Source organism: Chelmon rostratus, chromosome 18 (genome assembly GCF_017976325.1).
Source record: "Chelmon rostratus isolate fCheRos1 chromosome 18, fCheRos1.pri, whole genome shotgun sequence".
In the NCBI taxonomy this organism is placed as follows: domain Eukaryota; kingdom Metazoa; phylum Chordata; class Actinopteri; order Chaetodontiformes; family Chaetodontidae; genus Chelmon; species Chelmon rostratus.
The window spans coordinates 16204187-16231688 of record NC_055675.1 but is presented as its reverse complement, the minus strand read 5'-3'; the positions used below and the strand labels follow the sequence as shown (position 1 = coordinate 16231688).

At 40.3% G+C, this 27502-nt stretch overlaps 1 protein-coding gene across 2 annotated transcripts in view; it reads right to left on the bottom strand.

Annotated features, from left to right (window-relative positions):
- Positions 1 to 27502, bottom strand: part of ppp2r5a (protein phosphatase 2, regulatory subunit B', alpha isoform) — a 42938-nt gene that overhangs the window by 11245 nt on the left and 4191 nt on the right. For both annotated transcript variants that reach the window (XM_041958266.1, XM_041958267.1), the window contains exons 2-4: positions 13023 to 13219; positions 3282 to 3383; positions 3076 to 3168 (exon numbers count right to left, since the gene is read on the bottom strand). In XM_041958266.1, coding sequence (XP_041814200.1) covers positions 3076 to 3168; positions 3282 to 3383; positions 13023 to 13219 — 392 coding nt within the window. The remainder of the gene's footprint in view (positions 1 to 3075; positions 3169 to 3281; positions 3384 to 13022; positions 13220 to 27502) is intronic.

The following is a 27502-nucleotide window of genomic DNA, read 5'->3' as shown; positions in this document are numbered from 1 at the left end:
CTGTTTTTTTTATTATTGTAAATTAATTATGTGTGTGTTATGGACTGTTATTGTGACACAGATTGTAATTTGACGACATCGCCTTAGGCTCTGGGAACATTTTACAGTCCAGGCCTAAACAGCGCGACACCGATTGCCTCATGAAACTGATGCAGGTACATAGAGGAAGGGAGGAAAATGGAGGCGATGTTTTTGTAAATATATTCATGAAAAACTTTTTTTTCTACAAACTTTAGTCTTGAAAAAGCTTTGACCACTCAACTGAGCCGTAGGTGGTCGGAGGACAACATGGGACGCAGACATCGGCTTTATTATGAAACAAAAGCTGCCCAGAGTATAATTCAGACATGCAGTGTGTGCCTGAGGAAATGTCAATATTCAATCACAATAGGCCACACTAGGATTTGAGTTTTCTCAGGAGCCAGACCAGAACATGTCCTTGAATAACCGAGGCAGCCACAGCATGAATTTTACCTAGAGTCCACACACAAAATATTGCTAGGCTACATGTTATCTCTGTAGTTAGACACAAGGTGCAATCATAAAGGCAATTAGCTTAAAAAAATAGCTTTTGATATTTACTTATAAAACCTCAGGCTTCATCTGGCTTGATGATGTCAGATCAGAGCCTAGTTCATCTGTTTTCATCTGTACCTTAATATGATTTCATTTTGTTTTGTGATTGAATGTCTTGTGTGTGTGAGGATCAGTACAGCCACAAGGAGCTGCTAACAGGGATATATCAGATTTTTGCACCCCGCTACAGCATGTGCATCCTCGGTAATATGATCTCAAGTGGACGGAGCTACACACAGGCCAGAAAGCAACCTAAAACACAGAGGACACGCTAGAATCTGATCATTTAAAAGCCACACATACAAAGTTAGTAGTGAAGCAAATGTGTGATGCAAATACGTGTTCCTGACTGCTCTGAAAGACTGCTTTATCAGCTCTGTTGTATGGAAACAGCAGGACAAAGCCACCACACACGGTTTGCGGCTGAAACGGGGAACTGTCTAACTGTCTCTCCCTTTGTAACTGCATAAACTAAACATTGTGTGCAAAAACAAATGTGCTTTACAGCCGAATAGTTTAGTTACAACTAGACTGAGTCAACAAACCAGTATTCAGCATGCCGGGCTTGGGAATGATTAAGCTTCCGGATTGTTAAATTCATCTCTAACAGGAGCTTTTCAGTTCACAGCTATGGTTCACATGAACATTAAACTGAGGAAATTAATAACACAAAGAATAATGAAACTTTTTGGGTTTGGATTTAAAGGCGTCAAGGTTTTGAAAACCTAAACATTTGATATTAAGCCAGAAACTGCGCAAAAACAGGTCTCCCACACAAAACAAAGACACACTCCAAAACATTGTACCAGTGATCCCCGACTAAAAAGACCTAAAATACACCCTGACCACGTGTCTGACCACATGTTCTGCTCTTAACTTCACATATGGCTGTTTTCCCATGTCGGAGGCTGTTTTCAGCAGCAGCTGTTTTCTGCACTAGTTGATCACACATGGATCATCTTTCTAGCACTAGGACATGCCACCAAGAGTATCATGCATAGCACAATGCTTTTTGCCACTTCGGGATGCTGTGGGACAAGTACGAACAACATGATAACATATAGCAGGTACACAGCTTCACAAAGCGCTGACTAAATCAAAGCTGACATCAAAACATTTTTCCCACGCTGAGCGGCTATGCTGCATGTTTGTATTACTCCACGCCCATGTTCCTGGGATTGCTGATGCAAGACAATAATACAGCAGGAAACACCTTAAAGGACAAATGCCAGTCGTCCACAATGAGCAATGTCGTTCCAGGGGTCACCCAGATACAGATAAAGGGACGCTCTGAGGCTTTGTATGGATGCCCTAGAACCTCATCTTTTTGATCACTGCAACACAAAAATATCTCCTTCCATGTTAAAATGCCCTTGAGCAAACCGCTGAACCTCTGCCTCCTCCGGGGAAGCTTCGCCTGGCTGCCTTTACGCTTTGACCTCGATGGCGAATATGTATGTGAACATCTCAGAGGTATATTTGAAGACCCACTCCTGTGCTGTGTGTATTATGATAACTGAAATCAAACAAACCACGGGCCTTCTTTCACAGCCTTTATTGCCTCCCAAACCTCCACGTCGCTCCCTCTGCTCCAACCACAGTCTTTTTCTCTCAACCTGAAGAGTAAACAACATGCAGCTATTTAAAGCTCCCCCACGACACACTCACATCATGGAAAGTCGGTCCAGGCACCTCGGATGTGGCCCAGCCAACATTCCAGGCCCTGTGGTCCCCCGTTAGCTGCTGCTTCGCTCTAGAGCTTCATAAAAGCAAGGAAGCATTCCTGCAGTACGCTGGTGACAGATGTAGCCGAGCTACACCGTATTAATGGTTTGACTCATCAAGTAATTGTACTGTAGCGTTGCTGAACTCCCAAAACACATTGCAATGTGCTTTTAATTACTGTTGTTAGGGTGTTCACTGCCTTAAAAAGCTATGCATTTGTCCAACCAGGTGCAGTGATTAATCAATTAATAGCTGAAGTAATAAGACAAGCAAAACGGCAAAAACTCAAGCTTCTTAAATGTGAATATCTTTCTTCTATGATATCAAACTAATTATTTTGGGTCTTTGCGACTGCTGGTTGAATAAAAGGAGACATTTGAGGGTGTGATGGCCACTTTTCACAATTTAACAACATCCTTAATTCAGAACAATTATTCGAATACATAATGAAAATAATCTTGATTTGCAGAATTGTCGCAACCGAGTGTCCTTGGTTAGTCTTTAGTCTGCTCTAATGTACAATTATGACACAAATTACATCATTTCAGGTGGACAAAATATAGTATGTCCTCTTACTGTCTTCTTAGGCATCACTGCAGTGACCTCAGGTTTCTCAGACCTGCAGTGATGCATGTGGAGTCATAGAAACTATTGATAACAGTGATCTAATACGAAAATGTCTATATTAGAAGGAATCTCGATGAATGCCTGTAACTGACAACCTTGTCTTATCATGTTTCATTATCATGAATCAACTGAATCATGCTCATTTACCTGCAGGACAAATTTCTGATCAATGTAGCGCTTCGCGATGCTGGGCTGGAAGTCTGGGTTCTCTAGAAAGCGCAGGAGAAACTCATAGACCAGCTGGAAGATAAAAAAAAATTTAGGGAAAACATATAGAAATACACTATCACAGCACACAACGATGGAATCTAAAGGTTGATGAGGACAGACAGGCTGAAGTATCGGATCCTTACTTGAATATGAGGCCAGGAAGCCTCTAGAGTGGGTTCATCCTCCTCTGGGTCAAAATCGGGGTTGTCACTCGGTGGAAGAGTCCGGAAAATATTGGTGCAGATCTGGAGGGGGAGGAGGAACAGTCTTATTAATTAAAAAAAAAAAAAAAAAAAGAAAATGTAAAAGAAAAAGAGCTGACATCCATGGAGGGGATGGGAGGAGATACGTCAGGAAAATAACACAGTTATTCACTGATAATCGGCAAGTGAGCCTGAAATTTGATGGGATAAAAGCGAAAACTGCTAATGATATAACGTGCAGTATTTGCTTAAAAAGGGGTCCATTTGCTTATTTCTGTGACAGATTATTGTGACTACTGTACGCCTATGACGCACATTAGTGTTCAGTGTTTTTCCACCAAATGTTGTTCATTTTCACTAAATTGCATTTGGTTTCCAGCGCTCCACACCCATGTCGAATAAAACAAGATGCTTGTAAGTCCCTGCTCTGAACGGGTAGAACAACCCAAGAGGAACTGAATACAAACCCACATGTATGAACTTCCTGGGCAGCTTGCTAATTGGAGTGGAAAGCCACTATTTCTGATGATATCTAATAACACTACCAAATCACAGAGGGGCTGGATAATACTGCATCTGTCACAACCCCCTATGAAAATTCTGAACCAAAGACAATCACTGTAGACAGGTCACCGCCACCTCTATCCCACCTTGTTATTTTTAGCAAGGGTAAATCTGAGAGTGACACGCATAACAGTGGGGAGCTGGAAAAGCTGGCATTATGTGCCTGGGTGCACACTCTCATGCTGAAGTGATAAAGACAACATCAAATTATTTATTGGCAGCTGGAAAATCCAAATGACACTAATGGGAGGGGAAGGCAGCAAAGGAATTTTAAACCTGACAGTGGCCCAAAATGTGACAAGCTGCAAAACTCACGGAAAAACTTGGCGAGGGAGAATCATTTCTGAATGGGCTGGCAGAAACTCCACAGATGGAAATGGTAAAAACACAGCGTGGACGCTATTTTGCAAGCCTCCAGCCAGTCATCCTTTTCAGTATTCATCATCAGGAACAGTCTAGCAGCAGCTTCACTCCAAATGTGCCAGAGCAAATAGTTCACACAGATAAAGCAGCACAAAATCCAACAAAGCAGTCAAGAGGGTTGCTTTATCAAAATGTAAATGATCCCAATATTAATTTCATAACCCAATATCCTCATCCTCTCTGTTATTTCAAGAATCAGGAATCAGGAATGTTTATTCCTTCTCAGGCTGTTTTAGCTAAATACTCTTAGAAGACTGGGGACTTTGAAGGATCCAGTGATTCATAGAAACTACAATTACCTCCTCATGGTTGGATGCCTCAACCAACCAGTCAAATTGTATTTCGATCCATGTCTGTCCAGATTCGTATGTAATAAAGATTCATTGTATGATTCCAGTGAGTAACTTCAAGTGAGAACATGCTGTCTTCACTTAGAGACTATTTTTACAGAGCAGTACAGAGGACTGATAGAGAGCTTCATCACATGGTGCAACAACAATCACCTGAAGCTCAATATCAGCAAAACCAGTGAGCTTGTGGTCGAATACAATGCTCCTAATATTGATGCTGCTGCAAAGAAGCTACAAATTCTAAGACATGGATGCTTCACATGAATCTTCAACCGGGCAGCACAGAAGATCTATGCAATCAGCACAATTTCAAGGTGGACCTCCAAGATTAGTGTCACCAACTCAGTGTCTGAACAAATCTGAAATGTGGTCAGAATCTCCCCTTCTGTTCCTGAGCTAAGGGATTGAATGATGGCCTGAAAAGTGTTTTTTACAGACCATTATGATGTCACAGTGAAGGTGACCTTTGACCTTATAAACTGTCATCACTTCATCATTTTAGCCAATGAGGGATTTGTGTGAATTTCTGTTATAAATCGCATGTGAATTCTCGAGTTACGGCCAAAAGTGTGTTGTGTGAGATTTTTCATCCTTGGGTCCTGAGATGTTCCAAGATGTTCACGATAACGGGACGGACAACCCGAAAACATGATGCCTGCGATCACTGCTGTCGCAGGGTGGAGGCATAAAAATAAGACACTTCGGAAAGGGGCGGGGAGGATGGTTGGGGTGGAATCCCATTTTTATGTACGGTGAAATTATTGTCATTAGAACTTCTGGCCATTGAACGTGGGATGGAGGTCAGCATAGTCGGGGTCAACGCTAAAGTATCTCCTCAGTCCCTGTTTTGCTCCCCCAGTGGCCTAAATGGTTCAAGAATCTCTGATTTAGAACTGCTCGCTATGTTCCATTAACCCGGATTAATGACTTGATAGCATAATACAGTGAGTGCAGATTTTCACAGGACTTGTTTTGGCTGTGAAGTTACAAAAACATTCATGGAACCACCCAGAGACAATGAGGGCTCTGTGACACAATACATCACCCTGCTAACATGGTCAGCAACAATGCTTAGGTGCTGTGACATTCAGATGATCTGATCTTGGTTCTCACATGACCACGTCAGCCTGATCTTGTTAAAAGCTGAAAAGGAATGGCACCCAGCGTGGCTGCTGTAGCCCATCCCCTTCAAGGCTGAATGAGCTGCGCATTCAGAGATGCCCTTCAGCTCACCACTGTTGCACTGGGCTGTTATTTGCCTGCTTGTGTTCTTCCTGTTATTTTAGAGAAGTCTGAAAGTGGAGTGCAGCTGTTTCTGAGCTGCTGAAAACACCCCCTGGAAACAACAATGCTCAAACTTGCTTACATCCAGCATCTCATCCATTCTTTAGCCAAAAAGTGACAGAACCCGTTGACTCGCTGCATGATTTTTACACACAGTAATCCAGTCTTTCAAGAACACTGCAGTAAAGTTGCACATACTGCACATTCTACGCATTTACCACACACCCACAAATACATCTGACAGTCATTACTTTCAGCTTCACTATGCCTATGACATCTGTGACTGGCAGTAAACTTCAGTAATTCAATGCCAATGTAGTTAAAAGTTTCGAAACAAAAGACAAATGAACTGTGAACACTTGCTTAAATATAAATTGTTTAGCAAAATTGTTGCAAATTAATTTTTTGTTGGTCAACTAGTCAATAAACAGATGATGATTTCCTCCACTACAGAGGCCTCTAACCTGCCCTACTCACTAAGACTGCTCACCTGTTGGCTCCAGTAGTTTCATATCTGTGTGACGGGCCTGTGTCTACTTTTTTTTTTTTTTTACTGAGGATTAAATTCAAGGTTTAACCTGACTCTGGTACCAGCTAATGAAACAAGCTTGTCTATTAAGATATAACGACCTCACAATAACATAGCAACAATTTTCCCGTGATACAAGGATGCAGCACAAGTCCTCAGGTAAGACTGACCAGCCCTCGAGACCACAGTAATGGCTTTTACATGACCATCTCATCTGCAGAGTATGCAGATGCTGATAATGAGGCAGATGAATAATAATCAGTGTGTCACCTCTGTGAGTGTATTGCTTTGCTTTCCCTGGTGTGAAGCACATCATTGGCTGAGCTGGAATCAGCTGACTCATGGAGCGAGTTGCCAGGCGAGACCACTGCGCCTCAATGTGATGCCCATTTTTCCAGAGGAGTGCTCTGAAGGCAAATGCTCAGAAAGTCAAGACAAATGGTGGGGTTGACAGCAGTGGGGAACACACAGGAGCAGGATCTGAACCCCATATATCCTGGTAATGCCTAGTAATGTTTTATAAGTATCATATAACATCACAGCAGCCTGTCATCACTGAGAGTATTAATCTGTCTAATCTTTGGCACAACCCAGGGTGGCAAACACAAGGTGCACCCTGGTGTTCTTAAAACACTGGAAAGTTAGTTATTGTGGCTTGACAAATTGCTTTGGTTCACTTATAAACACGATCAGCAGATGGAGCAGCAGCAGTGGCTGTGACACACAACTAATGAAGGCAATTAAGGTACTTTCCTTCTGATGGCCACACTTTGCGTCAAACAACGTACTCCTGAGTCATACTGTAACTCATATTTGAACACACACTGTAGACAATACATATATTTTTAGATTATTCTGCCAAACGATATCATTATCTTTGATCTGGTGATTCGTGAATGGTTACACTGCATACAGGAACTGCTACTGGCTAATTCGGCATGCTCCAATGTTGCCAGTTTACCCAAATGTAAACAGATATAGAAAAACCGGGCTCAATCTGTAGCCCACAGCTAACTCACTGGCTCAGTGGCAACATTATACTTTCTGTTTGTAATCCCTCAATTACGGGAACTACAGTTATAGAAATTGTAAGCCCCCAAACAAAAGTAATCAAAGAATAATAATAGTGAAAAAATGCATGAATAACAACTTCAAATTACATTTGCAGGCGTGGAATTACATAACTTTGCAATATTAAAAAATAACTACAGTTGGACAAAACAAGAGAATATATTGTGAGTGCATAGCAAACAGTCGAGGTGTGTGAGACATTCTCATGCAGGGAAAAAGGAAACAGTCTTTTGTGCATCAAAGTGATCTTTAAACAGTTGTTCCTAAATGACAGTAAGTGAAACCAGTGTATGCTTGCTGATGACAAGGGAGGCTGCAGCCCTGTACGGGGTCAAACTGAGGTTGACACTAGTAGCAACCAACACCTAGCAACACACAAGATGAGAGACAGAAGGGGAGGAGGGGAGTGAGATAGAGGAAAATGTGTATGTGGTGAGTGCAGCATTAGCAGAAAGGATAAAGAAGGTGGAAATTAAAGCAAATAAAAGGGGAATTATGGCTCATAGATGCACCTTTTCACAAACCCTGCTGGCTTTTCACTCATGTCTGGCACAGAAAAGGAAGAATTTAATCAAAGCTGTCTGAGAGAAGTGATTTTCTATCATATAACTGTATCACTAATTATAGAGATGGCATAAGAGGCAAAACCTCCTTTTAGCTGGTGAGAAACCTTGCTGTTTGCACTCTTAACAACCTTGGTGATCAAAGCAGTCCTCACTGCAGCAGAATAATGGGCAGCACTTTGAACACTCACCTCTTCATTATCATGTGATGCCAAGCATGGAGTATCTGCGAGAGCTATTATCAAGCCAGCGTTCTGAAAGTGCAGCTGCTATTTGTCTAACCTCATTCAGAAGTCTGTCTGTAGTACAGACACTCGGCACTGAACTGGGTTTTCTCTTGAGCTCAACCCATGTCCCTCTGTTCTGCCCTGAATAGATAAATGAGATTATTGGGAAGGCCGCTGACAACAGCAGCTGGAGTCATGCATTTAAACTACTCCATCCTTGCAAACCTAAGAGGTCACTGGTGTGCAATGTGCAGCCAAGCTACTACATGTTAAGTAGCTCATTATGAAGTGGATGACCTGCTGCTCACACTTTCATTTGTGCACTTTTCTGGCTGCAGGTGTTCTGCCACATCATGATTGAAAAAGCACAGAAACAGAATTTCAAATGCTTCAGATCAAAGCATCGTTCACTCACACCCACATCAAATTTGTCATCATTATAGGGGCCTGTGATTCGATTCCTGGCTCCTCCGGTCTGCAGGTCGAAGAGTCCTTGGGCAACATGCTGAACCCCAAATTTGTCCTGGCGTGTGAGTGGGTGAATGTGGCATGTGTTGAGTGGTCAGTAGACTCAAGAGTGGTATATGAATGCAGTTAATCTACTTCTCATTCCTTACTTCTGGTTAGTGTGATATATTAATAGGATTGCATTAGTGTAAGTATAACTGATCACTTTCATTATTAATACTTTGGACTGCTGACATCAGAGGGTTTGCTGCTCAGTTCACTGTCTGTGTTGGCCCACTGCATGCCATGTTGCAGACACAACACAAAATCCTATATATCTATCCTGCATTTACCACAAGGTCTAATGTTTATATCTAGGACACATTCACTCTAGTACTCTACAGAGAGGAATATGATGATGTTAAGACCACAGTATATCAGCATGATGGTAAAAACTAGGAAAATACATTGAAAAAATAAAATAACCTATATTTTGTATTTCTCTTAATGACCCATAATTGATTGCTATGTTTGTTTGCTATGCTTGTTTATAGAGTTTTAACAACTCATGAAAAGTAAAGGTAGAGAGCTAGGACTCATTTAAATTCTGGTGGTCAGCAGCTACAACTGACAACAGTTCCTCGCTGTGTGTGCTTCTGGTTGCTTTAAGGGTGGGACCAGGACAATAACAGGGTGCAGAATGTTGCTAACACATACTGTATCTTAAACACAGATGTTGCACCAGTTTAAACATTGACATTAAATATAAGTTGATGACACTGTCAGCTGTCAATTTTGTATTTACCCTCCTATTTCATGTTTACATTTCTTCTTGCTACCAACATCTGGCAAACTGTGGAAGCAGTACCTGGAGCTGAGTAGAGTCCCATTAAAAACTTTTTTGCAGGAGCGATTATTAGTTTTTTGTTATTTGGATTACAACTCAAACACTGTCACTATTTAGGACGTTCATCTTCTTAACCGGAAATGGCCTATTTCTTGATCACTGTAATCAGACATCTGCACCTCACAATATTCAACATGTGCAGTTAGAGACAAAAGAATCCAGAAAACATCATTCAGCATGTGAAAGGCTTTCGCCCCCAATTTTCTTCTAAGACAAAGCAGTGTTTCATGTTTTTTCTTGAAATGCATAATGTCATCATGCATCAGTGTGACTGGCATAGCCGTTGCAGAGCAATGAAACCAGTCATGGGACTGACTGAGAGATTATGCATTAATCACCACACCCTCCAATTTATATTCCACTTCACCGAGCCCTTTTGCACTTTACAGTGTTGTACCTACATGAGCCGTAAGAGCAGGAGCTCCTGGTGACGCCCACTAACTCTGTGCACACAAGACCAGCAGTTTTGCACTTGTCACAGCACTTGTTTGATTAAAGACGGCCCTTCAGTCTTCAAAACTACGGTAATTTAGAAATCACTTTTTTTTTTTTGCAGAAATCTGATGCAAGAACGTAGTTTCTACAACTACCACATCTTTGAAAGACTGCCAAGTGCATATCATCTGCATAAAAAAATCATTATTTTAACCTGTAAAACACCTTAGAAGACAAACTGAATCTTAAATCAATGGTTGCAATGTATGACATGGATTAGTACCTACAGTCCATTAATAATCTGAAGACTCCTTGACTCAGCTGTGGATGTGCTCACTCGTATCCATCGTGATAATCTGCTGTGTGGAGTGAATCACTGCAGCACTGACTACAGTACTGACTGCTGTGTTCTAAATGTTGCACATGAGTCATTATTGTACTGTAGGAGGAAACTAGGCTGCTCAGGGCACCTGCTCCATCGACACAAATCTATAGCGTGTTGGCCAAAGATGCTTTGCAGAGGGTTGGGTTGATTTTCAAACAGATCATTTTGTTCCTGCACTAGCCAGTGTGTTCATCACTGAACCCTGACCTTCATTAAGATGGCCCTGCGTTCTGACTTTTCTAATGAATGCACTCATGGAAGCATGCTGCATCTCAGGATAATAAGTTACTAAAATATGATTTGTTATGATGAGTTAAGTACTAAAGTGTAATTTTCACATGCAACTAGGTGACTTTCTCAATAGCTGCTATTCTGATTATTTCCCATGCATGATGAGTGCAAAACAAGTTTGCAGACTTCTAGAAATACATCTAATTCATGCGACAGAACCCTGATTGCAATCACACCAGACGAGGATGACAACCAGAAGGGGCTCAGATATGCCTCTCTTGCAAATTTGCTGTAACATAAACTGCCGTGTAAATAATACTGACTGACAGAGAAATAATGTGTGACGACTCCTGGCTTTTAAATACATATATTGGACCTAATGGTTCAGATTATGATAATTCAAGAAGGAACATTTTAATCTTTGTGTAACATTCAAGCAATGTCTCATAATGCAAGTACTTTCTTACAATACATTGAAGAAAGTACATGCAATACATTGATGTGTGGATAAGGATGTCACATGACTTGTGGTAATGCAGGTCACATGCCACCTTTGCCCCCCAGAAGAACACTGCTTCTTGGAGTTTGGAAAAAGCACTAAGACAAGGGTGTAAAAGAGCGAGGAAGTCTTTTCAACAAAGAGAAGTGTGTGTTAAGTTTGTTGTGAAACAGCTAAAGGAAGTCTTGTGTGACAGACACTGGCCTTAGCTTAGTGTAGGTTATTTAGGCTTTAACTGAGGTTAGAAGTTGGTCTTAATCGTGACTCAGAGGATTCGTTGTACACAGTGAATGAGATGGGTCGTGAGCCGCAGTAAACCTCAAACCTCTGGCAAATATCATTAAGGTTAGCAGTACTGTTCCCTGTAATGTGGCTAGGATCACAAAAAAAGAATGGGTAGATGTCATCATATAAGCTTTCAACTGCAGCGACCACTAGTAGACAACATAAGCAACGCTGACACACAGCACCTCTCGAAATCCAACTTGTATTTGAAGGAAATTGACAAAAAGAAAGTAACTAAAACAGTGTCAAGATGATGAAAAATCCAACTTTGAATTCTGCTCTGCATGTACCTCCCAGAAAAACAATTTCAGCTGCCCTGAAGTGAATGTTAATAACATAGTTATTATTATTATTAACATAGTTTATGAAAAATCAATAACAGCTGCATACACTGGAGTGTCTGTAAGTGTCTGTAATGTTAACTCCAAACTCAAAGTACTTTTACTTCCAACCTGTACTCAGCTGAAGTACTTCAGAACATTTATTTACTGTAAACTGGTTGTGTTGTCACATTAAACTGCAGTTCACGGTTTAATGTTTCAAAACATAAACTCTCAGTCCTGCCTGTGTTTAGCTGTTAGCTCTGTTAGCTCTATTAGCTCTGATAGCTGTAAGTCCTATTAGCTGCATAAACCTTTAGATCCATTAGCTGTTTATTCCATTACCCAAACACACCGCAGGACTCCGTTGACTCAGCAGCTAACGAACCCTCCTGCCAATTTCAACATCTCCGTTCGCCCCAAACACATTTTTTGTCATGTCTCAGTGGGTGAGAGATGGAGCGGGAAAGAAAAAGACAAGCAAAACTTCAAATAACGCCAAGAATGTTGGGTTTTTTCCTGTGTTTATGCTGTAGACTTCATGCTTAAATGAAACCATGGAAAAACATATCTCTTTAATTTAGTCTGTAACTTGTTGTGATTGTCCTGATACAAGCCTGAAACACGTGTTTTCACCTTGCCACACGCTTATGCACTTCTTTTAACACGTTGTATTCAATTCGATTTGATGCATTGTATGTACTTTATTTTGAACTTTAGTATTATTATCAAGTGGGTTTCACTTCCCTACTTATTTTATACAATGATGGCATTCTGTCCCTGTTTCCATGTTCATTCTATTTCTTTTTTCATCTGAAGCACTTGGTACATGTAATTTCTTCATTGTAAAGCACTTTGAGCCGCATAGCTTGTATTATTATTATATTATTATGGTCACGCTCTGCTCACATGACACACCCTGTCTAGACACACAATCAGCCTCCATTTTTTAATCCTGCTCAAGAGCACAGGATGTTACACAGTGACACAGAGAGGAGACCTCTTTTCTGTTTCATAATAAACACTGGTAATAGTGATTAATTGCTGCTGTTGTTGCTTTGGGCTGTGCATGCAGAATTTTATTTGCCAAATCTAACAAAAGGCTACAGAAATTGAGGCAAGCATCACAGAAATTAAAGCCCTGTATATCTGTTTCCTCACCATATCCGTGATCTCTGGGTACGCAGATTCCACCAGCACCCCCCTGTTGGTGGAGACGTAGTCCACAAGCTCATTAAGTGTGGCCCTCTTGATCTCCTTGCTCTTCAGGTCTGTCACTGAGTCCAGGAAGTCGAAGAGCATGCAGCACTGCTGGAGTTTCTGGGTGAACAGTTCCTGCTGCTCTGTGGAGGGGGCATCTGGAATTACACAAAAGAAAGGAAACACACTGATTCACTGCTTATATACATGAGAAAGCACAATTTAATTCTCTATGGAAACAGATGAGCGAAGAGGGGATGACAGCTGTTCCCTGAGGTGGTGAAATTTGCAGGGCAGAACTGTAGGAAATGTGTGTTTTTTAGTGCATTTTAATAAGGCCTGGGTTTAGATTAATCGCTGTTTTTAACATCCTCAACTAACTCAAAACAACAGTGAAAGGGATTAAAGATACATGGACACAAAATAAATTGCCTATAAATGTCCTAAATTGCTCCTATCAGCTGGTTTATTGCACAATGCTACATATCTAACTAAACGGGACAAACAGGCCGAAAGACACAATACACCGATGTATTTTGCCTCACAGAGGCAGCGCAGTCATCCTCGGCTTTGATTGTAAAGCCTTTTATGGATTAGACGGTGAGTGCGTTCAGGGTTATTAGAGCTGTCAAACTTGACCCGAGCTAAGCTATAAACAGCACTTGGCCGCCGTCCAAAAATGCAGTGACACACTGTACAGTGATGTTCTGTTCATTGCTGCAGACACAGGACTCTTTCTGTAATGGTAGCAGAGGGACACAGTTCAGAGAACCAACACTGTAGGTCTGATTTACTACACCTCCAGAACCAGATACCACAAAGGTTCAAGGGTTACACAAATACAGATGCCATGTATGACACTTGTTGACACTGAGGTGCTAATAAATGTATTAATTAAAATGACTGTCTAAATTGCACATTTTTCTGTGTAAATTAATGAATGAAGTTAATACATTTGGATCGCTTATCAGGCCATTAACATTAGCATTAGTGATGTTTACCATGTCTACCTGAACTTGAGCCACATGTGAGGCTGCATGTGAACTTAACCCCCCTGAAGTAGTTCTCAATATAGGTACAATGGCCACTGATACTCAAGTACAAGATTATTGATATGCATCATCATATTGACCTAAAAAACAACAGAACTAAAAAAAAATTGTTGATTAATTGATTTGTTGATCTACAGTAACATTAAGTGGAAATTTATCGTGTGAGTAATTTTTCAAGCAAAAATGTCAAGCATCTGTTGGTTCCAGCTTTTCAAATGTTCAGATTTTTTTGTCGTTGTATATGAGAGTAAGCTGAATGTCTTTGAGTTTTGAACAGTCGGTGTGAAAAACAAGCAATCTGAATATGTCATTTTGGCTTTTTGGACAAAACAATGAACACACTTGTGCATTCACACTCCTGTGCCACAAACAGTGTATTTTAACAGCAAAAGAAGAGGAGTCAGGATGAGACGTGTCAGTTTCTTACTGAGTGATATTATGCAACTGAAAAGGCATTATCCATAAAATAGTGTGGCATAGGGGCAACGCACAGTCACACAGTCAAAAAAAAAAAAATTCACAATGGGTTTCACACCTACTGAAATGTTCCAGTGGTGTTGACAGCTGACAAAGTACTTATGCAACTGAACTCTACAGGTCAGACCCCTGGCTGCTGCTGCTGCTGCTGCTGCTCAATATCTGAGTGTAACTACACCAAGATGACTTGTTAACACACTACTTTGCCTTAATGCCAATTTTCCAAAGTATCGAATCTCAAAGGATTCCACATTCAAAAGGCAGACTAAACACCAGACAAGAACTAGAGAGGAAAATGGACCATGATGCCCCTGTGGCCTGATTGTGCTGTTACTAACATGAAACATGGGTCACATTTCCTTCCTGCGAGTTCATAAACTGACATAAGGTAGACTTGTGTAATGCTGGGTGTCATCACTTTGGGCAGGCATGCTGGACTCAAACCTTTAGTATTTTCTGGGTGCACATCAGTGGTAGTGAAAAGCACATTTGCACATATTCTAGCTTCTAAGTGAGACTTAGCCGTCTGACTGCACCTTAAAGGAACACATTCACATTCCAAAGCTCTACACGTGTTCTTAAATATATTTTTCTCTCAACAACATGCTCCACAATTCTTTCATAAGTCATGGTCAAGTTCAAGAAGACAAACTTGGCTTCCCTTGCTGTTCATGCAAACAACATATTCACACATTCAGAATGCAGTTTCTGTAAGCTTTCGGAGCAACCAGAGAGTTTGTTAAAAAATAATTTTACAGGGAATTGTCTTTATCCCCCTGAGAGGAGGGATGGCAGGGCCTGTTCGAGTCTGACATGCAGATGCTTTTCCCAATGTGACGCTATTTTTGCCTTTCAGATACAGATGCATGAGTGCACAAATTCCTCAGGGTTCTCAGCAGGGACGGGAAATATTTCCATTACAACTATCAAACTAAATACGAAAAACAAAGAAGAAAACATTTGAGACATCGGACAGAAATTCTAAATTAATCAGACTGTCAAAGATCTACATGGATTTTGCTATTGAGAAATAAATGGTTGTTTTAATCTGACGGATATAACAGGAGTCTTTCACTCCCACATGAAATGTTTTATCTTGGCATCACAATGCAGCAGACACTGGAAGTAAGATGAGGAAATGCACTGAACAAAAGCGATCTCCCTGTGTTGCATATTCTGACTGCTGTATCTTAGACATAGCTTCAGGAATCACTTAAACAATTACCTTGATGCAATAACATGCAATTTCATAACCACACATGAGTAAGAGGTGGTGGGGTTAAAAGGAGAGATAGATACGGCACAAGAAGTATAATTATTCTGTGGAGTGAGTTTGTGTAAACTCCCAAATTCATTCATTGTGTCTCAGTTGTTCTCTGCTGGTGCTGGTGTCTTAGAGTTGAACTGCTGTATCTTTTGAGTATAAATGCCTCTACTGAGAGGGGCTTTGTAACCGAAGGAGCCCTGAATTACAGCTTTTACCATTCATTACTGACCTTTTGAATATCTTAAAGATGATAGCATGACCTCAAATGACAGACACAAGACGCACCATTTCGCCCAGACGGCAATTCAGCGAGAAGCCATTAGATAACATTACAAGTCAAATGGAGTAAAACAGATTTAAAGGGAACTTGAACGGTTTCTGCATATTTTTGTGAGCAGTCGTCACCCACAGTGGAATAAGATCCGAGAAGAACCACACACAACATCTACCAGGTCCTAAAACATGCTGCAGCTTTTTCTGTTGTGTGATAAACTTTAAAACGGAAAGAAACGCATCAGCTCATCTGCTCTGTATTTAGCAATACAAACTCTAGATGTTCCTGACCACTGTCATGTAGAAACCAAATGTTGCACAAGCTATTCAGTTGTAATGCTTTCTGGGTTTGTCGTATTTTTCAGCCTGGGTGAATACCACATTGGTGTGTCATTATGAGACAAATACTATGTTGGGGTTTGTTAAGCACCATACTTGCAGAACAAAGCATGTTTGGCGGGCTGCACATTGTACAATGCTGTTATTTCCAAATCCTATAATTGCATATCCAGAAGATTTGACGAAATGAAGTCTTGTTCATGTGCTGACATTAAACTCAGCACGGGGGGACTCATCACAGCACTGACGAGAGCGGTAGCGAGAACTAGCTTGTCTGGACTCATTCGCTTGACTTTTAGCTCACCCTTCTCCTCAAAGTGTTTTTCAATGCATTTAGTCACTGTAGCTCTCAATGGCATAATGTTCTCAGGCTCGAGGTACCCAGCTAGCTCTTTGATTCCCTCGCCCTGGACCACATTCATTGGCAACATGTCATCTCAATCATTTGGGCACACATCACAGTTAGCTAGCAGTGGTGTAATCTTTGGCCGTGAGCTGTCCTTGGACATGGTAACCAAATGCTTCTTCTTAATGTGGTACAGCAAAGTGCTAGTGCTCCTCCTAAAGAGTAGCATCATACAATTTATATTTGATTGTGTTGCCTTTCTGGAGGAAATGTTCCCACACAAAGCTTCGATTACTAGCTGTTACTTAGCTGGCAGCTAAGTAAAGCTGTAAGCGTGTGCGTGTGTGTGTGTGCAAATTAACCTTCAAACCGACATGCCGAACTACATAAACGGTGGTTAACCAATTAAGCATTGAAATCACTATTTTCCAATCCAATTCAGATGCCTGAATTTGGGCATTGATAAAATAATAAGCCGTAAGCCTCATTGTGTGGAATAGACTGGGATCATTCTTTTAAGTTTAAGGCAACAACAAATAGTGAAATACCTCCAAACAGCTGATACGTTTGTTGTTAGCTTCCTCCCTATGTCAGTAGCTCCTGGTTATTATTTAACCTCTGTGGGCAACAGTCAATGTTTCGGGGCTGGGGTGTGGCCAGCAGATAAGCCAAATAATGGATATCCAGGCCAAGACTTCCTCTTCAGTGGTCTTCACCGGTCATTGTTTACAGTTCAATTAGTAATATGACTTTTAAACTCGACGACAACTTAACATTTTGGCTAACCTCTTTAAACACACATGTACATGAATGCATATCAATTGTAAAAGGCTAATAAAAAGCTAAATCAATGTCAGACAATAGCTGATGGGTTGTGACATTGCATTTCGGCCAATGAGTTTTGTCTCTTTTAATCTCCAGCATGGATCGTTTACGTCCATGCAGCCAAAGCCTACTCAAACATGATTGGTCAATACTACTTGGAGTACAAACAGACACCATATTGCTTCTGATTCTAAACCCTTGCACCTGCAGCCATATGCAGATATCTGTTTATCACGATCAGCTTCCTCCATGCAGGGTAGCTCCCCCCTTATTCATTCAAGCAAAATGGCCAGGCATACCGATCCATAAATGTCTCCAGGATCGGGCTCATTGTCATGGATCCAGCTATGTAAGTCAGTATCAGACCGATATCAAATATCAGAATTGGATCGCAGAATTGGTTACAAAATGATGCAAGTCTTATATTATGGTCTTCACAGACACCAGATCTCTACCAAACTGAACACCTACATGACATTTGGAGCCAGCATGTTAGACAGCAGTCTACTATCATCATCAAAACATCAAACAAGGGACCATCTTTTAAAAAGAAGGGTGTTCATCCCTCCAGTAGAGTCACAATAACTAACAATGACAAAGCAAAAGCATATTTTCATTAAGTTGCACCTGTGTTAAAATTTGTGTAAAGATGTGTCTTATGTGCATGCAGTACCTCTTTAGACCCTTTGCTGTGAGACCGGAAATGTTGTTTCATTTGATCACTGTTGGAAACCCAGTGAAGCCATTTTGAGATGTGTGTGCAGAGAAGGATTGAAAACAGCAACAGTACTGCAGAGGGCTATAGCAAGAGGGGTTGAAGGTGAGGTATTGTGCATCAAATTGCACATATTTCTCTGAGTGAAGGGCAGAAAGTGTTCAATATTCCACGAGAGAAACATCCCTTTCAGCACCAAGTAAATAATTATGTGTATCCAGTGATTTATAAGCATGAAAGCTCTCATTAACATACACAGTGAGATTTTCTGTCAGGTGTCTGGGATGCTTGGACTGTCTTGTGCTCACAGAAATTCAACCAGAGCAAATGGTCAGATGGTTCATGGGCCTCTGGGACTGATGTGATAACACAGGTGGGCATTATTACTGCTAATAGCCACCATTTCACAGTGGAATTTGATGTTTTAAGTTGAATAGAACAGTGCGGTGACGAGGAAGATGAAAAGTTTCCAGCAAGTTTCTAAAAATGTCGACAGGTAACCTACTGTGAGAACACACCAACTCGTTTGAGACCCAGGGCTGCATGCATATACACAGGAAAGGTTTCTGTAATTTGTACTGGGCATTATTTAGAAAGGCTAAACCTGTCCAAATAAGGCTCTACAAATAGTGCTAGAAAAATAAAAAAAAACCTCAAGCCATCAAGTCTGAACTCTCAGTAGACCTGAGTAAATGCAAAAAAAAAAAGATGAAGGTTCCAAGAATCCATCAATTTGGAAACAGGACATTTCTAAAAAGTTGACCATGAGCCAAACTCTGTACAAAACCGGTAGGCCTCTTTGATACTGGAAAGGCATAGACGGAATTGTACAAAACAACTGCAGATACAAACATGCTGCTCCATTTGCATCTAATTTTCAAAACCGTAGCCAGCTTTCTCAGCATAACGTTAAAGCAATATCTGGATCATCATGGCTCACTGTAGTTATGCAACTGTTTTTCCATTTAAGCATCCCTTGTTTAAATGGCCCAATGCCTGATGTGTTGTGCCCTGGATGAACAGTGCTCTGCTGCTTTCTCCTACAGCAGAGGGCAACGGCCATGGAAAACAGAAATGCATCACCGACAGGATACATTTGTGGCAATCGTGCAGTTTTTTCTCAACACAAGTCGATTTGCAAGAGTGAAGTTTAAAGATAAACTTGCCATAATAAACTTTTCATATTGATAACATTCTCAGTGTTATGAGCAAACAAAGAAAATGTGCAAAAAAGATATTTTTCAGAGCTATGGCAGTCTGATACTGTGCAGCGAGAGTTAAGTGTCTGACCTCTATTTGCATTTTGATTACATTGTTCAGTAGCAACAGCACTTCGCATCTCTTTTCAGTTCAAACTGTGGCTAAACAGTAGGAAAGTATTGTCTCAACCTATAATTATCTTTCTGTAACTGTAACTGTAAGGGAACATATCAAGTCTCAGTATCAAGGCATAATGTTTATGTAAGTTTGTCTAAGTGTGTTTCAGCCAATGCTTTGGCACAACTGTAAGGACAGATTTGTAGTGTGATGTGAACAAAGAAAATTAATCACAATGATGGTAGAAACACTAGGGTCTTGACCTTGCCACAGTTAAATATACAACAAACATATTTACATTCTACCTCAGAGATCCAAAGCTTACTGCGTCAAAACTGCTTTACACTAATCCCTGCCCTTTCGCAGTCCATCAACATTTCACAGAACTATAGCCAAGCAGAAAGTGACCAAAACAAACTGAAGTATGCAGGTCAGGTGACCTCTGAACAGCGACAGATTAGTCCTGCACAGTCTCAGACTCCACTATTCATTGTTCAGTTTGATCTTGTACTGGCACAAATGTGCTTATAATGCTTCTACAACCGGCTTGATTTTTTTGATTTTTACAAACACATCTTTCCCTCAAGCCACATACAACCATTAGCTCAATGACTGATGCTAAAATTATTTTAACTATTCTCATGAGATTAGAATTAAGGTTGATTTACTGTCTTGCTGTGTCAAATGGGTAAATTTAGTTGATTACCATCTCAATTTAAGATCATGATTAACAAACATGCTAGTGGATTGAGAAGGTTTAACAGAGCTCGAAAGGCCAGAAAAAAGTGTAATCCGAAGAATGGTTTCTTTGACTGTAGCCGGCTTTATAGGAGCACTGAGACACTTTTCCACAAAAAGCTCAACCAGCGTTTCAAGTGATTGATGGTTAATGTAAAGACAAAGACCATGGCTTAGGTTACAGTCTGCCAATTCAGCCAAGGAGAGATTCATACTGTATGCAGCCTTGGAGCGAGCCTGAGAGGCTCAACCAAGAGGAAAAGAGTCCTCTAACTAATACTGATGATAACTTATACTCATACATATTTTACCCAGATCTAAAAGAAGTGAAAAGTCCATAAACTAATGGTTAAACTAATCCGAAAACTTCCAGAGCACCAGCAATCAATTTACAGTAGGAGATGACAGCCTCTGAGTGCTCCATTATTGTCTACACTGGTTGGGATTTCATTTCTGCCTATTAGACAGACATATGATCCTTACTAGCAATATATGAGAAATAAAATGACTGAATTGTATTCCTGGTGTCACAACACTGAAAGACATGTTCTTACACACACTGAAGGACGTATGAAGGGCCTCAACATGTGCAGAATGACTGGTGAATTGTAAAAAAACAGGAGTGACAGTGTACTGTAGGCCAAATGCGACCACTAATGCATGACGGCCGTGATGGCACGTGGGTCATACTGCAGCTGCTGAACTGGTTGGGTAAGATTGTACCACATCTATACTATGGACTTGTCTCCACATTTGTTTGGAGTGTACATTAAAATAATGCTGGCACAGCATGTCACAACAGCAACCAACAAGCATCTTAAAAGGATCACTAGAAGAGTTTTCATGTGAACTACAAACTGAAATTGCCAGAAAATTAAACTAAATATTATGGTAAAATTAAATTTAATTCACCCAGTACCAAGTTACATAATGTCAGACTGAAAATGCTAAATATATTTGCATTTTACTATAGTTTAAAAGACATGGTACAATTTCAACAGGTAGTATGTCACCATTTATATTCTTCTTGCACTGTATCTGCAACACAATCTAATATTTCTTCACTTAGAGAGCAAGAGTATAACAGTGAATAAAAAACAAACTAGACATTTAATACAAAGCAATAAAAAAAAGTCACAGCAGCTCTGCAATGATTTCAAGCTTAATGCTTAATACTGCTACCAATATTCTTCCTAACCTGTCACTCCAGATAATAAAGACTTTGTTAGCTTTCCCTTTTAGCTTTGCTAGAAGGGTGTGTTTGTTTGTGTGTGTGCGTGGATAAGAGGCCATGTGGTTAACACATGTAGTTTCAGCCCATCCACAATTTTGCCTTGTGCATGAAAGTGTATTGATTCAGAGCTAAAAATCTATGTGTGTATGTATGAAAACTTGCTTTCAGAGGTCTAACTGAAAAAGTAACCTGTACTGCTGTCAATACAGAGGTCAATAGGTCAACACCCTCTGCTGGACCACAAGGCAAACTGCTTCAATCTGGCTGATGCGCTTACAGACTGTAAATTTAGAATTTGGACAAGTCTTTATAGTGTGAATATCTAATTTTTCCCATGTTCAAACCAAAGGTCAAAATTTCAAATAAAAATGACAGTAATGCCAGCTTTTGACATTATGTGGCCCTGGCTTGCTGTAATCATCAGGTCTGGGATGAACAGTTGCATGAATGGTAAAGGCAACAAGCAAACAAGACAAATTAAAACCATACTATAGGACATAAGAAAGGCATGCAATCGGGGCAGTAAACTGAAAGCTGTTGTCAGCCAATCAGCCAACAGAAGAATGCTAATAAGTAACAGCTGTGGTTAATAGGTTTGTTTACCCAACTGGGAGCCTCAGTAGCTAACCAGCCATCATTCAGAGGTGTTTTAAGATCATCTTTAACTGGACAGTGACAACTGAGTGGCAAGATTCTGGACTCAAGCTAGACTGGTCAAAGGTCATAACATGCTTCTTTCTCTAATTAAAGTTATTAGTAATCAAGAATCCAATCCAAACCAGTGAAAACAAGAAAAATCCTTTGCTTAGTTAAAGGATGATCCAAACATGAAAGAAATCCTCGGCAAGGAATCAAACTCTTGAGATGTTCTATTTTAGACTTTATACTGTACTATGAACAGTAATCCAGCCTGTCTCAGAGAAACTACTCGTGCCACTTTATGGGTCACTCTGAAACTTGAACATGTGTTAGACTTGCTGAAGAAGATGAATGTCAGGCGATCTGGCCAAGGGGGGTCAGGGCTGTGCATGGAAAAAGCGTGAACAAACCTGGTAGGCCGGATGCCCGGCACATTCCTACTCCTGCCTCAGATACTAGATTTCGACACGTCAATGTCCACTTTCACGTCACTGGCTCGTCAATTATAAATGGTCCCATAAGGCATGTTCACACTATTCCTCTTTCCAAGCTGTCAGCGCTTACTTTTACATTCAAGTCAATGGGGAAGTGCTTGTAATTAGCGATGCAAAGATAAGTTGATTATAGGGTAGATTTCGCGCTGTTGGTTCTCTGGCACATTAGCTGGTTCCACATTAAAACAGACAGCAAATATGTTCAATTCCTTTTGTTTACTTTTCATGTCCTGAAAGTTCTCATCAAAGGCCCGAAGGAGTTTTGCACACTCTCAAGCATATTCAGATGTCATGGCAGGCTTCTGTCCTTGCAGAGTAGCAAAATACACAGTGTTACTCCTTTCCAGTTGCATTTGCCACAACTTTTTTCAACTTGTTTTTAGCAAAACAAGACATCTAATGACATCACCTTGTGTTTGAAGATACCAGTGATGGCCATTTTTCACTGCAAAAAGATTAAGATTAAGATTAAGAGAGAAATTAACTGACAGAGTAATCCATAATTAGGGATGCATGATGGATATTGGGTGGTAAATTATAGGCTGATTATGGAAAAATTTATATATTATGTATTATTCTGATAATGAAATCATAGCCAATAATAGAGCTAGCAATACGAAGCCAAACTGCATTCATTGACTTAAACGTTGGTTTGCAATCCGCCAATAAACACAGAGGAGGAGAAGAAGACCACAGCCAGGGGGCTGTTGTTGTGCTCATGACGTTAAACTGCTGCACCTGGACAGAGCAGTGCGGTGTAGACTAGAGGGCCAAACATGTCGTCACCCGTGTGGACATTTTTTTTTACAGTTTCAGAAGAAGACAACGGCATTACAATTTGCAATACATGTTCTGCAAGAGTAGGAAAAAGTCTGAGTGTTAACACAACAAATCTTCTATAGTGGTGTCAGTTAGATGTGGTTAGGTCAGAGCTATGGAAAAGAAATTATCCATCTTTGCTCACCAAATCTTAGGCTATTTTACCCACAGTCAAGCATGCTCACCATTATATGGATTTGATGACTGATATAGCACATGGCATATGAAGTGCAGCAGCAGTGCTACTGAACTAACCCTAAAAAGTGAGCATGCACTTCCTTTTTTTTTAAGATAAAATAAATATTTGTGTGCTCATAGAAGATTAGTTAAGAGATGAAGACAGGCAGGCCCAAACGATGAGGAAACATTTCTGCAATTATATGAATGTTTGAGAATGTGCTTTGCTTTCAACACAAGTAGCTTTAGCTGCGGTGGGAAATGGAAAACCACAACTAAGACCTTCTTGTCTGAGCTACTAATTAGTCACTGTCCTTTTGAGAAAGCCGGCAGTGGAAGGACATGACATAACTGTATCTTTGTCAAAATGCGGTTTCCATCAAACCAGCTATATGAGATGGCTTTATGGCAATGGTGGAAATAATGCATTTGCTATATGCTGTATCAAACTACAAACATTTTACCTTAAAATCCAAGAGTTGTAAAGCAGTTACACACGCACACAGTCAGCTGTGCACTATAAGAAGTTCTTAAGTTTCATGATGTATGAAATTTTGCATCCACGACCAATGAAGTACATAACCTAATCTCTCGGCAGAATGAATAAGTACTATACCCAAATCTCTGCACTCCATTCAAAATGACACATTGAATTTATGAGGGGAAAATTATATACTGCGGTATACATCTTTACCACCCAGTCCATGACAAAAATGTATTATGCAATGGCGCCCAGCCCTAGTTGCAGCTGGTCATTATGGGAGCACAGCTTCACACAGTCTGTGTCTTCAGCCGGCAGACTACCAGCGCAAAATAAAGTAGAGGCAGCAGTTTCGCACAAAAAGCTGGAAGCAGACCCCAACCTGCCAGAGGCGACAATTATGACACTGACAGCAACAGACACAAGGACACAAACGCCATCGCAGTGCATCACAAAAAGCTTTGTCCCTTTTTTCCTGGAAAATTATTTATCGATTTGCCATCTGCTGGCAGACATGATGGAAACAGATTGTGTGGCACACACTTGTCAATCAATAGGCCAATAGGATGGACATGTTTTCCATGAACAGACACTGATGAACAATTGCTTAAGGTTGCAGTAGTCAAAACGGCCTAAAACTCATGTTCTTAAGCTGTAACCAATGTTCATGTTTACTTTCAATTAATATGTTGATTTTATGATGTCTTCAAATTATTTGCTTGGTCAGATCAAACAAGATTCTCAAAAACAGAGAAAAGCAGCAAATCCTCACATTTAAAAAGCCAGAATCACAAATTCTGTTTTTGCTTTTAAAAATGACATGCCAAATATCTAATTTTTTTATTTATTTTCTGTCCATTGACTTCTGTCCATTGAAATTAATTCATTGTGTGAGGTGCAAAATGAACACACAGTCAATGCTAGGACTAAGTGAGGCCAGATGAACACACAGTAATATGAACACAACTGAAATGAAATTAAAATATACAGTATGCACAACACCATTCAAGGCTTAAGATAAAGTTTAATCACAAGAGGAATTTTCTGTGTGGGAACCATTTATGGAAATGAGGATCAATGCGCTTTTCGACTGATGCTGTGACTACTGTATTTAGGCTACTGACCACCGCACCACCCAAACGTAAGCTTAGGCCTAGTTAGGAATGGCTCAGCTCAAAAATGCACCGCAGTGACAGAAATATCAACCTAAATGAAGCAGTCTGTATTTGGAAAGTGAAACATTTTCCTGGCTTGCTCTCAAGGCTTCTGGCTGCCATGACAACAATGTTGGTCTCTGAGTGACTCATCTTTTCAGTGTCTATCACACAACAGGAGCTATAAGCACTCCAACCTCTCCACTGCAGGAGGGAAGAAGCATCTTTGCAGTCTGCAATCTTTTAGGACCTGAAACCTAGTGGCTGCAGAGATTTCAATTATAGCCACTATAACAACCAAGAATAACGGTGATAAATTGACCACTGAAACTCAGTTAAAGTAGGCCAAGTAAGCATGTGCTCTAATTTGAGAAGGCATGTTAAGATGCTTGGTTTACACTCATAAAAGGGGCTATTGTTGCATGCTAACATTTTACTCGTATCACTTTGGCTTTTATGCAACTGTGTAACTGACTTAAACATTGCTATAAGCCGATAGCTCAGTACCCTCATTATTTTCTTTCTATGTACAACAACTGCACTCTTGTTTAGTTAGAGATGGTGCAAGTTGCCAGCAGGTGACAAGGATATTCTGTTAATTTACCAGTTTGCAGTAATATGGATATTTACGTCTAAAGAGTTTCAACAAAATAACACCTTAACATACAGCAAGTATGGACAACCATGTCTGTGCATGTAGCCTATTTGTAACCACACACCCATGTACTCAATATGAATCATACTGAGTCATACATTCATGTGCTACTGAAGAACGAATGGTGAATCGATGACTATAAACAAGCTTGAACAAATGTGACTGGTCCTGCAAACATCCTCAAGGTAAAGCACTAAAGTGGGTCTTATAGTAAGCAGAAATACAAATGTATTAGTTATGGATTTCCATATATGAATACAGTGAAAAATACACCTTCCTTAAACATGAACATGAAGTCCTGAAAGTGCTCAGAATAATGAAAGTTTGAACATCCATGACAGCTTAGAAAACCCCCTCTGCTGATTAAGAACTTGTGATAAAAAGTCCCAGAACAAGCATGTAAGGGGACCTTAAAGAAGACTGTTTTGTCCACTTCACTACAGTAAAATATTTGTGAACATTGGTGGTGTAGAGCTGGATTACGAGAGTACACTGTAATCGTGTATCACAGTATTTAATACACAAATTCATCCCAAACACAAATTCAGAACTGCAACATGCACCGCATTTCTTTGCTGTGCCAACCACATCCTTATTCTATTATACAGACCGCACTTGTGTCTGATTGTTACAACAAGGCATAAAGAAACTGATATAGAATGCCTTCATCAAAAAGTGCATATAAGTGAGCATTTTCTGCTGCACCCCCCACGCAGCAGATGCACATCGAGTGTTTGACTATAGACACGGTGTGCGCTGATCGGGAAAACTAAACTCAATTTTAAAGGTGTTTATTCACAGATGTGTTCCACTGCCACAAGAGAAAGCTGCAATTCCATGCATCAATCTGTGGTGAGACACAAGGCTCCACAAAAATCCCCTAAAACAGTGCAAGTTTTCATTTTACAGACACATTTGGTGTCCCAGGCATTGACAATCCAGGCTATCCAACATCACAGTTAGCTGTGAGTCATTACTGCTAATGTATTGATGGAGCTACCTACAAGATGAGCCAAGGGTTTGTAGACTGCAATGGAGGGTTGCCGGCAAAACTGTTAATAGCATTTTAGTTAGCATGCTGAGTGACTACTGTTTTTTTAAATGCTAAAGTTTCTCAATCTCGTATTAGATAATGGCATTGAGATATTAATTTATCATTGTACTTCCATCTGATTACCATAGTTATTATTCAAAGAATCTCACCATTCACAGGGAATTCAAAGGGGACTTTCCTTCTCTTCTCCCCTTTGCTGTGATTCATAGACGCTCTTGCAGTGTTTCAAACTGATTCACCGATACAAAAATCCCTAAAGCTGTACAAGTCTAACTTTCAGTGTGTGGATAGCCTTCTGGTGCTTCCATGCACATCACATGCCAATAGCTTCTTCACAGTGAACACTTTCCAGCTCTGCCAATAATCAATTACAACACTTCAACAC